The sequence below is a fragment of the Gopherus evgoodei genome, chromosome 20, assembly GCF_007399415.2.
Source record: "Gopherus evgoodei ecotype Sinaloan lineage chromosome 20, rGopEvg1_v1.p, whole genome shotgun sequence".
In the NCBI taxonomy this organism is placed as follows: domain Eukaryota; kingdom Metazoa; phylum Chordata; order Testudines; family Testudinidae; genus Gopherus; species Gopherus evgoodei.
The window spans coordinates 10682751-10699153 of NC_044341.1; the positions used below are offsets into that span (position 1 = coordinate 10682751).

A 16403-nucleotide genomic window follows, 5' to 3' on the forward strand; every position below is an offset into this window, starting at 1 on the left:
TATTAGCAGGTAAATATGCCCAATGGCCTGATGGGATGTTAGATGGGATGGGATCTGAGTTACTACAGAGAATTCTTTCCTGGGTGCAGGCTGCTGAGTCTTGCCCACATGCTCAGGGATTAACTGATCACCATATTTGGGGTTGGGAAGGGATTTTCCTCCAGGGCAGATTGGCAGACGTCCTGAAGGTTTTTCACCTTCCTCTGCAGCGTGGGGCATGGGTCACTTGCTGGAGGATTCTCTGCACCCTGAAGTCTTTAAACCACAAGTTGAGGACCTCAGTAGCTCAGACACAGGTCAGGGGTTTGTTACAGGAGTGGGTGGGTGAGATTCTGTGGCCTGCGTTGTGCAGGAGGTCAGACTAGATGATCATAATGGTCCCTTCTGACCTTAAAGTCTATGCGGTGTGTGTGGACGTACCAAGGCTTGGCCTGCCTGGCTCTGTCAGACTCTCTGTGTGCAGACCTGGTTTGTGTGTGTGACTTGCGTCAACCTGCCTGGGATCTGCCTGTGACTGATTTGTCACTCGGTGTGGGTGTGTCTGGGTGGGGGGCTGTCCGCCTGGCAGTGTTCGCCTGTGTCTGGGGGTCCGGTCCTGCGTGGGTGGGTGGCAGCACATGACAGCTCGCCCCCCAAGACGCTGCGGGCCGGATGCGGAGCCTTGCCTGCGGGGGGTCAGGTTTCAAAGCGGCCGAGCCCCGGGGCAGCAGGTACCACGGGCCAGGCGGGGGGCGAAGGGGGCCGGCTGCAAGGAGGCGGGGCCCGGCAGCGGGCGAGTCCCCGCCCCGCTGGCCCCGCCCGCTGCCTTTGAATCTAGTTCAGCCCATTGTGCGCTCGGCGGAGCCCGGTGGGAAGGGAGCGGACTCCTGCCCGCGGCGGGGACAGGTGAGTACCAGCGGGCCGGCCCCAGGGGAGCTTCTTTGGCCCCGGGCACTCGGGGGGCCGGATCGGGACCGGCTGGGGGATCCCAGGAGAGGGGCCAAATGCCCAGAAACTTTGGGGAGACGAGGGGGTGAGGGGTGTGCAAGGGGCCTGCAAATGAGCTGGGGGTTCAAAGGAGCCGGCGAGGGTGTGTGTGCAAAGGGCTGGCAGAGGGCGGGGGAGCTGGGGGTGCAAGCGGCTGACAGAGAGAGGAAGGGGGAGCTGGGGGTGCAAGGGGCTGTTAGAGGGTGGGGGAGTTGGGGTGCAAGCGGCCAACAGAGGATGGGGGAGCTGGGGGTGCAGGGGGCTGGCAGAGGACAAGGGAGCTGGGGGTGCAAGGGCCTGGTGGAAAGGGGGCAAGGGGACTCTAAGAGAGAAGTGTGGAGAGGATAGAGTTCATGGGGGTATATGAAAGAGGGGAAGAAGGATCATGGGTGTTGGGATACTGCTTAAGGGGTGGGGGCAGGGAGTGCTGACCAGGGTGCAGTGCCCAGGTCTGGGGTGCAGAGTCCCCGCACAGACCCTGGGCTGAGCCGGTGCCATGTCTCTGTTAACAGCTCTCAGAGAAGGCTTTGGGGTGGGTTGGTTCATTTAGCATCATGCTGGACTCTAGTGGCCCCCCTTTGTCTGCAGGCATGTTGGAAATGTCCCTCCAGCAGCCCCCCCTTGCCAGTCTGGGGTCCTGGGGGCTCCTGCTCCTGAGCCTTCTCCTTGCCCCGCTTGCCTGCCAGGCGTGCCCAGCCCCCTGCGAGTGTTCGGAACCAGCCCGGACTGTCAAGTGTGTCCTGAAGGAGCTGAGCGCTGTTCCGGCTGAGATCCCTGGGTACACCCGCAACCTCTTCATCACCAGCAACCAGATCGCTCGCATCAGCAGCCAAGACTTCCAGGGGCTGCCCAACCTGGTCACCCTCTCCCTGGCCAACAACAGGTAATGCCCCAGACTGCCCGTGAGGCTGGGCTGGGAGATGGTGCTTAGGGCAGCGTAAGATTCTCTCTCCTCCATCTGAGGAAATACTCTTTATTTTTACACTGTGCACTGTGAAACTCACTGCCACAAGATGCCCCTGCAGCCAGAAGCTTAGCAGGATTCCAAAAAGGATTAGATGCTTATAATCAATAGTGAACATCCACATAACCCCCTTGCATAAGGAAAGGTGGGTTTATTTCAGAAGGGATCTAAACGCTCATGCTTCAGAGCATGAGTCAGCTGCTCACTGGTGGGGGTCAGGAAGAAACTTCCCGTATGGGCAGGGCATTCCATAGTTGCCCATTACGTGGTTTCTTGCACCTCTTCTGAAGCATCCCTCAGAGATGGTGCAGCAGGCTAGCTGAAGCACTGATCTGGCATGGTTATTCTGGTATCTGTAACCTATTTGTAAATGGTCATGGCTGTAGCTTCTTGGCACCGTACACCCCGGCCGGTGCATATTTATTCAATAGAAATATGTATGTTGTAAATGTACACCCCCACCCTACCTCTATTTGCATCCAGTGGGAAATCCGCAAGTGCCTTTGGTCTCCTTCTGGTTTTGCTGCATTCCGAGCCCATTCGCCCCTTGAATTAATACAAGGAGCTGACCTCTGAGTGTCTGGACGGGCTAAGCAGGCCTGAGAGGTTAAGCACCATAATGCGGCTGATAAAGATACTATTGCATCTGACTCAGCTAGGAGAGGGGCTTCTGCTGCGCTCCAGCTTTTCCAATGGGTCTGAGTCTTCACACCTAGAAACCTGAGCACCAAGCAGTGAGCTGCTCCTGAACCTTTAATTCTCTCCCAGGGGATTCAGTGGCTCTGAGCCTCAGTCCCATGAAAATGTCTAATTTTTCCATTGTTATAAATATCGAAAGTGCTGCTGGATCCCACTGGGGAAATCTTCGTCTCCCGCTCTCCTGAACCAGAGAAATGGGGCTCCCATGGAATGTGGCAAAGCTCACAGGGCCCAGTCCTGATGAGTGAGTCCGTAGGAAAGTGAAGCTCTCTTTGGCCTTGCAGAGCACCCATTCGCAGTGCAGCATTCGGGGAGGTATTTGGATTTTGGACCTGCAGGGCACATTCAGGAGGCTGTTTGTGTCTAGAGATCCTAGGACCAATGCTGAGAAATCTTTCATTTTACCTTGGTGTGTACAGGAAGCCCAGATAGCAGCCCAGATCAGTGTGGTAAAAATGGGAAGCCTGAGTCCCACTTCCCACCACCCGCAAGGTCTGATGAGCTCAGCGAAGCTGGCACGTGCAGAATTAAATTTGAACTTGTCCTTCGCTCAGTGTGTTGGGAGCCCTTGGTGCAAGATGGCAGGCAGGGCATGCAGCTTTTTGGAGACCCCTGCCCCATGCACTGTGACGGATTTAAGGCAGAGCATCAGCTGAGCCTTGCTGGGAATGAGTTGGCTTCTGAAGGGTGCGGAGCTGCTCTAATGTGACTTTCCTGCAGGCTTCCACCAGAAAAACTTCTTGTGAAAGTAACATGAACTGTTAAAATCCAAAGGCAAAGGAGTGGCCTTAAAATAGTTCTACTGGGAGCTTGGGCCGGGTACTGGAGGATACTGAGCACGTCCTTCCACAGTTGTTGGGTGCAGATCAGGACTTGGGGAGACCCTGTGTGGTGACTAGCAGCACAAACTGCTAGTCCACGAGCCAGAGGGAACCACAGGACCTGTCTGTGCCTAGCAGAGTCAATATCTGTTATAACTAAGTCTTCTTTCGTCCATGCTTCAGGGAAAGAACCAACCTCTAATCCAAGGGTCGGAATTCTATGGCACGTGTGTTGATTTTTAATGGCACGCTGCTGCTTGCCAGGGTCTCGGCCGCCGGCTCCGCTCAGCCCACTGCCGAACCCAGGTAGGCAGCGGGCTGAGCGGGGCCGGCGGCTGCCCCCCGGCAGGCAGCAGCGTGCCTTTAAAAATCCTGCCCGGCCCGGCTTGCTCTTCTCTGCCCCTCCCGCTGGCATTTGCACATGCTTTCCTGACCTCCGTCACTTCCGGTGGGAGGTTGCGTTTCTGGGTTAGCGTGTCCATACCGCTACCTGGTGTCTGCAGAGGCTGAGCGGCCCCGGAAGTGGCCCCGCCGGCGGGGACAGGAAAAGGGACCTGGCCCCACAGGAGTTGCAGCGTCCATGAGGCCTGTAAGTGGGGAAGGGTCCTTGGTCCCAGCTGTGCCATTTGCCTGCCCTGAGCACAGCCGGCTCCGCTCCCTGGGCTCAGGCAGGCTGGCCAGGGTTGGAGCCCCGGTGCCGAGATGAACTCGGCTCTGTACTGGGGCAGGCCGCGTCCCACAGCCTGAACCTGAGCCTGGGGGCTGCGGCTTGCCGCCTGCTGGACCCTGGGAGCAGCTGGGTCACGCCTCTTTCCCCACCCCAGGTCACTGGACCCCGCTCCCCTCCAGCACTGAGGGCAAAACCCAGGAGTCCGGACCCCTAGTCTCTGTCTGCCCCCCCACCCCCTCGAACAACTAGAGCCCAGCTGGAAACCTAAGAATCCAGAGTCCTCGCTCCCAGCACTCCTCCCCCAAGCGTCAGACACCAGACCCTTCCCAGAGCCCAGGAGGGCTCCAGGCCCTGTCCTACCACTCCCCCCACGCACACACACCCCAAGCCCCTGCCCTGATCCCTGCACCCCCCTCACACACACAGCCCTGTGCCCTGACCTCTGCATCCCCACACAATCCCAGCCCTGACTCCAGCACTCCCACACATACCTGGCCCCCCCACACCCCATGCCATGATTCCTGCACCCCTCTTACATGCTCCCAGCCCTCACATACCCCATGCCTTGACTCTTGCACCCTCACCCTGAGCACCAAATGGGAGCTCCTGCACCCCCTTCACATTCCCATCTGCAGCCCTCACACCAAATGGGCGCTGCCCAGGTAAGCACTCCACACCCAAACCTTCTGCCCCAACCCTGAGCCCCCTCCTTCATTCTAGCTCCTGGCCAGACCCTACACCCCAACCCCCAGCCTGCTCCTTCACCCCAGCCCTGTGCTCACTGGACTCCCACCCTCAGGTCAGTGCAGAGAGAGAGGAAGAGAATGGGCTCGAACCAGGGAGACATGTAGGTACCCACTGTATGTGGGCAGGGCCGGGACCCCAGACCGACAGTGGGCTGAGCGGCAGCAGGCTGAGCCGCTCAGCCCACTGCCAGTCTGAGGTCCCGACCACCAGCCCCGCTCAGCCTGCTGCCGGTCCTGGGTTCTGGCTGCTGGCCCCTTGCCAGCTGGGGTCCCGACCACTGGCCCCGCTCAGCCTGCTGCCAGCCCCAGGTTCTGGCTGCCGGCCCTTTGCCAGCTGGGTTCCCGACCGCCAGCCCTGCTCAGCCCGCTGCCGGCCCCGGGTTCTGGCTGCCGGCCCTTTGCCAGCTGGGTTCCCGACCGCCGGCCCTGCTCAGCCTGCTGCCGGCCCCGGGTTCTGGCTGCCGGCCCCTTGCTAGCTGGGTTCCCGACTGCTGGCCCTGCTCAGCCCACTGTCGGCCCTGGGTTCTGGCTGCCGGCCCCTTGCCAGCTGGGTTCCCGACCACCGGCCCTGCTCAGCCTGCTGCCGGCCCTGGGTTCTGGCTGCCGGCCCTTTGCCAGCTGGGTTCCCGACCTCCGGCCCTGCTCAGCCCGCTGCCGGCCCTGGGTTCTGGCTGCCGGCCCCTTGCCAGCTGGGTTCCCGACCACCGGCCCTGCTCAGCCTGCTGCCAGCCCCAGGTTCTGGCTGCCGGCCCTTTGCCAGCTGGGTTCCCGACCGCCAGCCCTGCTCAGCCCGCTGCCGGCCCCGGGTTCTGGCTGCCGGCCCTTTGCCAGCTGGGTTCCCGACTGCCGGCCCTGCTCAGCCTGCTGCTGGCCCGGGTTCTGGCTGCCGGCCCCTTGCTAGCTGGGTTCCCGACCGCCGGCCCTGCTCAGCCCACTGTCGGCCCCGGGTTCTGGCTGCTGGCCCCTTGCCAGCTGGGTTCCCGACCGCCGGCCCTGCTCAGCCCGCTGCCGGCCTAGGTGAACGAAAACCCCAGGCTGGCAGTGGGCTGAGCGGGCCAGCGGTGTAACATCAGCATTTTAATTTAATGTTAAATGAAGCTTCTTAAACATTTTGAAAATCTTGTTTACTTTACATAGGACAATAGTTTAGTTATATAATATAGACAGAGAGAGACCTTCTAAAAAACATTACAATGTATTACTGGCACACGAAACCTTAAATTAGAGTGACTAAATGAGGACTCGGCACAGCACTTCTGAAAGGTTGCTGACCCCTGGTCTAATCTAAGGAGTTAGGAAGAAATTTCCTCTGTGGGCAGGTTAGTCTAGAATGGCCCACTGCAGAGTTTCTTGCACCTTTGTCCAAGGTAGTCGGTGCTGGCTGCTGTCAGAGGCAGGATACTGGGCTGGCTGGCACGTGGGTCTGATCCGGTCTGTCCTTTCCAATGTTCTGTGCCAGGAGAGACACTGCAAGTACTTTGCGGGGTCACTTGAGACTCGGGTTGGCTTGTTGGGTCTGGTCCTGCGCCAGTTTCACTGCGGGTTGAGAATATTTGTACCTGGTATTTCTGAAGAGGCTGATTGAGGGGCCTTGGTAGTGCTGCCAGGGGTCTCTCGGGCGGACGTCGAATAGGTGGGATGCATTGTACGGCTGTGCTCTGAGCAGCAGCGTCTGCGCATGCTGGGACTTGGCCGTCTGCGTCAGAGAGAGTGCATGGACGAGAGGTGAGTGGTGTCTGTAGCAGATGGACAAAAAGGAGTGAAAATCAGGTGCATTCACTTCCTAGAGTGGTACCTACAGGGACAGGCCTGCGCAGTGCGAGAGAAGTGAATTTAGTGTGGCATTGACAACCCTGGAGACTGGAGCACTCGATTTAGCCCCTGAGCAGGCAGCAGCAGGAAGCCAGCTACCCTGCCAGTCTCAGGCATGGTAAAGGGTGTGCAGATTGTCCCTGCTCCTTGATCTGTTTGTCACGACAGCCAGCAGGGCCCCGTTTGTACCAGTGGTTTTGTGAAGGAATTGGGCTGAGGTCCACCAACTCGTGTCATGCCAGCAGCTGAATGCTGTCCGATGTCACTACCAAGCTTGGCTGGATGCAAACCCGCATCCTAGGGGAGGAAGGCTCCTTACAGGGGTCCCTGAGTCTCAGTATGGAAGGGTGAAAACAGGTGGGAAACCAGGAGCTCTTTTGCCAAGGCACTGCCAGACTGGAGCAGACTGTGGTCCACCTAAGCCAGTCTCGTCTTCCAGTGCTTCAGGGGAAGGTGCTAGGAACTGCAGTAGGCACAGGCACTGAGGTAAGCTTCCCCTCTGATCAGATGTCATTTGGGGCGGTATAAACCCTTCCACATGCAGACCTCCTCTGCCATCCGCGCTCCAACTCCCCTTCCATTCGGGGTCCCAGCAAGGCACAGAGCTAGCCTTGAAGATGCAGGGGGCAGGGGGGAAAGGGGGGCTTGCCTGGGTGCTTCACCTCTAATGGCACCCACCAGATGCTGCCTGGGTGGACCAGCATCTGGCCAGTGCAGTGATCCCTACTGGGCTGTGAGGTCTAGTGAGAAGAGTCATGGCCTGCTTTTGAACTCCCACCAGGCACTGGAACCCTGTGGCACAGCTGTGGCCTGCCAGGCCTTTCCAGAACCGGCGGGTTTCTGAAGAGCCAGGGGCTGTTTGGTTCGGTTCAGTAAATTGGGGTCAGGATCTCCCGCAGCATGGAGGTGAAGGGACTGCAGGAGAGAGCGTGGCACCAGCTCCACTTCCAGTGCCCCAGGCTTTTGGGCTGATACGTCCTGCCTGTCCCTGACCTAGTGCTTAGAATAGTGTCGGGCAAGGCTGGCAGAGTTTAGAGGAGCCCATGGCTGCAGCTTTCCCTGGTTATCATCATCCTGTGTAGGATGCGCCTGTCCCTGGGTTTGGGGGTGAGGGGCTCACATCCTCAGGCCAGGGCTAGCTGTGGAGTTACAGGACCACGATCAGGAGCTGCAGGGATGGCTGCAGATGTTCCCTGGAAATGGTGGCCATCTCCTCTCAATGCTCCTTTCCTCTGCCTCTCCCTGTTGTTCACCCAGCCCCTCAGCTGAGTTTCCATGTTCTCACCGGCTCGGACAAAGGCAGGAGCAGCTATGAAAGCCATCTGCAGGGAACGGAGCTGGGAGGCAAGCGGGGAATATCTGCCGTCTCTTACCAACGCTTCACCCCAGCCGCACTGTTGGTTCAGCTGAACTTGGGAGGAGGTCTGGGAAGTGGCTTTGTTCTCATGGCATTCCTTGTTACCCAGGATGCCTCTGGGGCAGACATCTTGCTTGGCCTGGCGGAGCTATTCTGCACTGAGCATGTATCAGGGCCCCACTGATCGGCGACATATTCTGGCACCGGCAGTTGTGCTGGGGCTGGCGTCATGTGGCCCTTATTCTTGGCCTTTCTCCCCTTGTTCTTGGGTCTGGGCTCCCCACATGCAGCTCTGTTGGTGCACTTCAGTCCTGACCCATTTCAGCCTGGGCTGGTGATTTTTGTGATCGGAACAAAATACACTGGGAACTGAGCTGAGTCCGTCCAACTCATGTCACTTGTGTCCTCCGTGACTTTTCAAAGCCGGCCCTCGGAGGAGAAAAGCCCATGGGTTAGATCATTGAATCAGTCAGCCCCTTTTGCATGGGCCTCTTTAAAAGATCCCCTTGGTACCCGCAGCCAGATCAGGTGTGTTCAGCAGGGAGAGGAAGATTTCAGTGTGACTTGGGACCTGTCTCTGCTAGGTTAGTGCAGGCCAGGCTCCGGTCGGCCGCGTGTGACGGGTGCCTGGTCCCCCTGTTCTGTGTCACTCCCACCTGGGCGGTTTCACGGGATCGGCGCTTCTCACCCCACCGCCAGGGAAAGAGAAGTGCTGACATTGCCATGGCAACAAGCTTACAGGCGATGCAGCTTGGAAACAGACCCTGGCGGGGCTGATGCTGTGGGAAACTCTCTTTCTCGGCTGAGACCTGCCAGTGCTCTGCGACCGGCTGGGGAGGAGGTCGGTACCTGAGAATTGGTGCCTGGGTTTTGATTGGGACTGACTGGCTTGTGGACGAGGCAATGGGCGAGCGAGCCTGGATCTCTAACCCCAAGCCAGCCGGCATTGGTGAGCGAGGCTGTACTGTCAGGCGGCCAGTCAGTGGCTTATGCAGATGGAGTCTGAGTGATTCCTGTCCTGAGTGGGCAAGTATCCACATCACTAAAACCACCTGCCCGTTGGCACTAACAGGCCCCATCAACCAACGGACCCAAGGCTGGCTGGACCATGGGCTCTGCTCTTCTCCCACTAGCGCCCCCTCTGGCTCAGAGCCAAGGCATGCTGGCAGGGCTGTGGGGAGCAGGGGGCTGGCACTGCTGTCTATGCTGTCGCTGTTCCCCTGGATAGAAGGCTTCAGCCTCCAGCACCTTTCACCAGCACGTGATCCTGAGAAGCTTCGGGATCCGGCGCTGGACTGAGAAGGAAAGGAGCAGGTGCCTGATGTGGAGCAATGACCCTACCATGCCTCTGCAGCAGATGGCCAGCTGCAGCTCAGCCCTGGAGCAACTCGCAGCGGCCACTGGCCTGTTTGGGGGGCAAAACTGCAGTGCATTTGCTTACGCAGAGGCAGTTGGGGGGTGGGCTTCCACCATTCATGAGTGACCCTGCTCCACCCCACCAATGTGATCTTTGGAGAAGGCTAGCTAGCCCCCTGAAATAAACCAGGCCAGGTCTACTGCTGCCCAGCCAGGCTCTGTACCTGCCCTCCCGGCAGGGGGACGATACAAAGGCCTTGGAATTTATTACCTTCTTTTGCGTCTCTATTCACTCTCCATGTGGTGTGCGGGCGTTTGAGGCACGCTGGCAAACCAGAGCTAGCTAGTCTGCTTGGGGCAAGGAACTCTGAGCCTAGCTCCTGGGTCTTTCACTGGGATCATAGAGCCACGGGGTTAGAAGAGACTGCCAGGGTCATCTAGTCTAACCTCCTGTCCAGATGCAGTATTCGCTGTGTCTAAACCATCCAAGCCAGATGGCTACCCTGGGTAAGCCACTGTCCAATCAAGTCACCTACCTGTTTTCAGAAGTAGCCTCTCATTTTGGCTTTACTCTCTGGGTCTCAGCTTCCTTCTCGCAGGATGGTGGTGAGGGGCTGATGGTACTTCCTGCTGAAGGAGGATTGTGTGGGGTAATGCATCAGCGTTTGCAGAACTCCTCGAAAGGTGCTTGAAGCCTCCTTAGTAGTATCCTCTTGTGATGTGAGCCCTGTGGCAGAGATGGGACTCTCAGCCAGAGAACCAGGCTAGGCTGGGGACGGGGCGGGCAAGGGAGTGTGTTTCCGTGATCATGCTGACAGGTGTGTGCCATGTTTAATACTGTCAAAAGGCTCTCATGTCACACGCAACGTTGCGAAAAGACGACTGGGAAGCAGCATCTGTGTCCTGCTCCTGGAATGTGATCTGCAGCCCATGAGGTCAGTGAAAAGACTTCTGTGGATTCAGTGGGGTTTGGATCAGGCCCTTAGTTGTGAGTCCTTCATGGCACTCTTCCTATGTGTCTGTACAGCACCTGGCACCTGGGCATCTGATTCTGATTTAGAGCCTTTGGGCACCACTGCAGTATAAATAAAGCAAGTTCCATGATCTCCAGGTACCCAGCAGAGTAAGGAAGCCAGAACCTGCTTCCCAGTTCTCGGTGTCCCATTTACCTACCAAAGAAATTAACACCAACTGCCAGCACTGCTTAGTGTCCTTGCTCCTCTGCTGTGTGCAGGCAGGTTGCTGGATCTACTTGCAAAAGGAATGGAGACCTGTGCAGAGGACAGCCCCAGTGATTGTCTCTGTGGGTGTTGTTAGGCTGCAGTTTTCTCCTGGAATATTTCTTTAGCAACTGGACTAGGCAGCTGGGTGCCTTAATGTCTAGGCAGAAATTTTGCTATAGCTTCTCCTTCCTGGGTGGGCCTGCATATGCTCCCGCAGTGGCTGCAAAACTCTGCAAAGGGGCTAAAGCTGGGGTTAGCCACAGGGGCAGTGAGCCTGGGCACAGAACGGGGAGACGTGGCTGCCATCTTAACACAGTTTAGTATTCAAAGGCTGGCCAAATCCAGGCTTGGATGAAGTTAATGGGGGTATGTCTACATGGCAGTTAGACACCCCCGCCTGGCCCGTGCCAGCTGACTCAGGCTAAGGGCTGTTTAATTGCAGTGTAAACGTTCACACTGGGGCTGCAGCCCAAGCTCTGGGACCCTCTACTTTGCAGGGTCCTAGAACCCAGACTCCAGCCTAAGGCTGAAGGTCTACACTGCATTTAAACAGCCCCTTAGCCCAAGTCAGCTGGCACAGGCCAGCCGTGGGGATCTAACTGCAGTGTGACGTACCCTGTGCATCTTGCCATTGGTTTCTGTGGGAGCAGGATCGGGGCCTGTCATCAAAATTCTAGGCTCTAGTTCTGTCTAAGCCAGTGCCTGAGCTACTAGGTATCTTGGCTGTTGGAGCAGAAAGACTTGAACCTGTTGCTTGTGTCTGTTTAAGTAGGAGGGGTGCTTTGCTCAGAGTTCACGTTCCCCCTTGATTCATAGACTTTAAGGTCAGAAGGGACCATTGTGATCATCTAGTCTGACCTCCTGCACAACGCAGGCCGTACAATCTCACCCATCCACTTCTATAACAAACCCCTAACCTATGTCTGAGTTATTGAAGTCCTCAAATTTGTGGTTTGAAGACCTCAAACTGCAGAGAATCCTCCAGCAAGTGACCCATGCATCTGGATTCTGTAAAAATAGCTCCTCTGCATAATAACCCTCCCCCCCCCCCCTTCGGAGCCAGGGGTGCCTAACAAACCGTAGTCAGTTAGCCTCTCGATGCGCTGATAAGGTCACTTCACCCACCTCTGAAATCCAGCCGCCGCTTGGAAGCCCCCCAAAATATTCGCCTGTAGCTAAACAGAGAGGGTTGGATTCAGACCCTACACTGGCGTCCATCAGGAGGAAATGAGTAGAGTAGATGAGGTGTTGGGTCCAGTAACTTCCTAGAGAGGCGGGTCTGACTGCAGGTGTCCGGGTAGGGGAGCAGCTGAGTTCTAAGGCGTGTTCAAACACAGATTTAAAGGGCCAGTGTGTGACAAAGCTCCGCACGCACAAGCCTCGGTTTCTAAGAAGTAATTTCCAGTCTGTTGCATTCTCACCTCTGCCTTTGGCCAATCTTTTGTAGAATTTCAGGCGTTGCAAAGTAAGTGTTAGCGCTGAAGCTGTCCTGAGCTGCTCCATGCAGGAAAGCTGCTCCATCTGGTTATGACTCGGGAGGGTGGGACTGAGACAAACCGCTCTCGTTTTCCTCTAATGATCCCATGAGCCTTGAGGAACTGGGGCTGTTACCTGTGCCTCAAGCAGCCAGAAAACAGGCCTGACTCTCCAGTGACCTGGCTAACTGCAGTGGAGTTACTCCTGATTTACACCCAGCTGAATGGGAGGAGGATCAGCGCTATGTTTTTATTGTGTGGAACCAGAATCGTCCAAGGAACATCCCAAATTCACATGAAAGACCCCTCTGGGATCAGTATGTTCCCAGATGTCACAGGAATGTTACGGGCCTTCAGCCAACTCCTTTGTGGGGGGAACTAGGCCCTATGCTAATAGAGAACTGAGCACCCTCAACTCCTATTGAAGTCAGCGGGAACCACAGATATTCAGCGGTTTCCAGGATCGGGCCCAACGTTAGCCCAGTTAAGGGCAGGAATAATTCATGCTCTTGAAATTGACTTAAAACTAAGTGCCATCCCCCTGCCCCCATCCCCCTTGGAAAGGAGGAGAGGAGTAAACGGTCCATGCAAAGGCCTTTTGGCCACCCCGGGTCCCTTTGTCGCTCACATGCGGGAGGCATGAATGATGAGGAGCATCTGGAGTTAATCACCTTCCTGGAGGGTGGCTGACTCCTGCAGATCCTCAGGGGTGTGTTTCCACCCACAACCATTTGCATTTTGGAGACCAGCATGTGTACATCTGACTGGAATTTGGTTATGTGGGTGTGATTAAAACTCTGCTTCTCTTAAAGGGACAGTGGCAAGTTCCAGAATAACACTAAGTCCTTCTGTGGTGGTGGTCATCCCACACCTCTCAAATCACTTTACAAAGGTGCCTAAGCTCATTCCCATTTTACAAATGGGGAAACTGAGGCTAAGCGGAAGTGATGTGACTTGTCCAAGGCCAGACAGTGACTCAGTGGCAAAGCTGAGAGTAGGAAACTTTTTACTGAAGAATCCAAGGGCCGGGCACATACGACCTGTTGCATGAAATATCTCCAAAGGAAGAACCAATGTGTCCTTATACAAGCAGGTTTCTTGGGATCTATATAGTTGCAACTGGAGTCATTCCCTTTGAGATTCAGGTATGTGTGGAAGAAGGAAAAGACGCAAAGATTCTTGGTGTGTCCCTGGCAAGCAGGAATCCCAGCATTGGTACTGAGAGTATGCAGGCTCCTCACAGAGAGACCCCAGGTGATTAATGAGATTGTCTAGGCCTTCTAACCAATGGCTGGAAAAGCATCCGGAATCGGAGCCCACTGGGCCATGCGCTCTTGTTAAATGCGATGGGACAGTTAGTGCAGGCAGGCGATGCTGCATGCCATCCCTACAGGCTAAATTCTCCATTTGCTACTACATGAGCCTCGCCAATGTATCTTCAGCTTGATGCAGAGGGGAACACTTAGAGGTGCAAAGGGAGTTCTTTCTCCAGGGCCCATTCACACCTTCCCCCGGGGAAATGGACTGAGACCCAGCAAACTCATTGCATACAGGCATTGACTAGTCATGGGGTGGAAAGAGCTTTAAAGCTGGGTGGGAAGGGTGACCAAGAGGTGAAGGGCCCCAGTTCCGAGGTGCTGGGCCATTGCCAAGGGATGGAATCAGAGCCGTTGAGTCGCCTGGGATATTTGCCATGAGCATGACCATTTCTCTCTCCCACCCCAGGATCAGCGCTGTGGAGTCACACGCCTTCTCTGCCCTCCCCAGCCTACGTTACCTGGACTTGAGCAATAACCGCTTGGTTACCATCCACCCCGATGCTTTCAACTCCAGGAACAACTCCATCCGGGAGCTGAATCTGAGCCGCTCATTCTACAACTCCTCCACCATCCGGCCCGTGGCAGCTGCCATAATCCAAGGCGGCTTCTGGAGCCTCTCCAAGCTGGAGCTGACCAACAATGAGATCGTCTATCTTCCGCTGGCCATGTTCTCCAGCCTGCGGAGCCTCCGTCACCTGGACTTGAGGAACAACTCCCTGGTGGACATCAAGAACTCCACCTTTGCTGGCCTTGACCTCGAGCACCTCGACTTAACCTTGAACGCCCTCAAGACCCTGCGGATTGAGGCACTGGCTGAGCTGGGGAGGCAGCTGCGCCTTCGCCTCTTCCTGAAGGAGAATCCTTTCGTGTGCAACTGCGACATTGAGGACCTGGTGAGCTGGCTGAATCAGAGCCAGCAGGTGGCCGACGTGGAGAAACTGGCCTGTGTCTTCCCCCGGCACCTCCAAAACACATCCCTGATGGACCTGGCTGGGGCAGAGCTGGGCTGTCACTCCAGCCAGCACAGCAAGAACACTCTGCAGACTTCCTACGTCTTCCTGGGTGTTGTTTTGGGCATCATTGGCATGGTCTTCCTCTTCGTGCTCTACCTGAACCGCAGGGGCATCAAGACGTGGGTGAACAGCACGCGGGACGCCTGCCGCAACTTCATGGAGGAGTATCGCTATCGTTACGAGATCGACTCTGACCCCCACATCACCCAGGTCTCCACCTTGGACATATGACCACATCCCTCTCGGGAGCCCACAGTGGGGCTCTTTGGATGGCTTTGTGAGCTTTCAGGGGTGGCCTGGTGCTACCCATCTCCAGAACCAATTAATCTGCCTGGTGATGAGCTGTGACGCTCCTTGTGACGGAGTTAGAACTTTTTTCTTCTCCTGTTTGAGGGACCTTGCTGGGGGGAGGCACATTCTCCCCCTGCATGGTCTGTCTCTTGCATTGTATTTCTGGCCCTCGGGGAACCCCTCTGGCAGTGGGACTCAGCCTTGGGCAGATCTCTTTGTGGGCATTAGAAAGCGGACACGAGACAGGGATTTCTGCCTCCCTTTGGCTTCAAGCTTCCATTCAGGTATTTTTGGGGTGGGAGGGTCTATCCAATGCAGGGAGTTGCTGCAGTGGGAACACAGGAACTGCCCCACGGGACCAACCCACCGGCTCGGTTAGCTCAGCATTCCCAACTCTTCTACAGCATCAATGCAAACCTTGGAGCTAACGCAATAATAAACCTCGGGGTTATGTGGGAGATTCCTTGCTAACCCCGGCTGCCGATCAGCCTACGCCCTGGAGCAGGTGGATTGAGAGCCGTGGGGATGGTTCGTTTAGCTTTGAAGCCACTGTTGCCAGTGGAGGGAATGAGCTGTGAAAACCCAGGGTAGTGTCTGGAATGCCCACTAGGGGGCCCCATGCCCGCAGTGGCAGGACAGCTGGGATTTCACAAGTATCCTGGAGTGAAAGGGCTTGTGCGGCGCACTATGCTCCTGCTTTCGGAGATGCTGGCTGAATCCTGGGGACACCAGCAAGTCCCTCCTCGCGCAGGCGTCCCACAGGAACTGGGCCGGGAGGGAGGGGAAGTTTTACATGGGGGGGGGAGGATTCTTTTAGGGGTTTTATTACTGTACATATTGTAAACCAGGGGAATGGGGGAGGGGGGATTGTGTTTTTCTCAATGCATTGAGCACACGGAATAACCATCCCAGCTGCTGGCAAATTCCTGTTATGAACTAAGGCCCAGATTGTTAATGCTGCTGTGGCGGTGCTGCACGCAGTGTCACGGCGCCCAACTGACTTAGGAACCCAATTGCACTTTCCAAAGGGATTTAGGCACTTAGGAGTCCCCATCTGTCGACCGCCAATGGACTTAGGCTCCAGGGCCTAACTGCCTATGGGGATTAGGCTCCCCAGGCAGCCTGGCATTGGGCACTGAGTGGAGCAACGCGATAGCGTCACCCAGCGGGGATCTTCCAGGCAAATCTTCCTCGGGTGTCAGATCGGGGGTTGCTGCACGGGCTAACCGGTGTGCTCCAAGCGGGGCGGCGGCTGCCTTCCCCCCGAGGTGGGGGGAACATGCTCCTATTGGTTTTGTCACCCAATTCGGACCAATAAATCATTTCTCAAACTGTGCCTTGATGTCGGTGTGAAATGAAGTGTCCTCGAGGCCTGGGGGAGCTGGGGACCAGAGAGGGTCCCTTAGCGTGGGCTCTGGGCAAAAATCAGAGCAGGAGCTGCCTGGTTGGACTGTGCCCCTGATTCTGGGGTGAGGCTGACCCTCCTTGTGGCCGCTTGGCATGAGCCTCTACAAGCTAGTCGGGGCTCTTGGCAGCTGAGCTGGCTGAACTCCTCCTGCAGTAAGAGACACTGATCTGCCTTTTGGGACAGCTTGCCCAGCAGCCACAGGCTGTGAGGGTGGGGGTGGGCTATGGCATACAGTAACACACTGACAACACGATCTGTTAGCTTTTGGGGGGGCTGATTCTTT

At 56.5% G+C, this 16403-nt stretch overlaps 1 protein-coding gene across 2 annotated transcripts; it reads left to right on the plus strand.

Moving 5' to 3' along the window:
• The first annotated feature begins 853 nt into the window (after positions 1–853).
• On the plus strand, positions 854–15478 carry LOC115637493 (trophoblast glycoprotein-like). Of its 2 annotated transcripts, XM_030538774.1 has the most exons (3): positions 854–885; positions 1555–1849; positions 13815–15478. In XM_030538774.1, exons 2-3 carry the CDS (start codon positions 1557–1559, stop codon positions 14650–14652), a joined length of 1131 nt encoding a protein of 376 aa, XP_030394634.1. In that variant the 5' UTR covers positions 854–885; positions 1555–1556; the 3' UTR covers positions 14653–15478. The 2 variants fall into 2 exon arrangements, with proteins under 2 accessions (XP_030394634.1, XP_030394633.1); XM_030538773.1 differs by lacking the exon at positions 854–885 and having other exon boundaries at positions 1513–1849.
• The last annotated feature ends 925 nt before the right edge of the window (positions 15479–16403 follow it).

Coding starts and splice junctions, on each gene's coding strand:
- LOC115637493 (XM_030538773.1), top strand. CDS start 1,521: ATGCTGGACTCTAGTGGCCCCCCTTTGTCTGCAGGCATGTTGGAAATG. Junction 1,850..13,814: donor CTCTCCCTGGCCAACAACAG/GTAATGCCCCAG, acceptor CTCCCACCCCAG/GATCAGCGCTGTGGAGTCAC.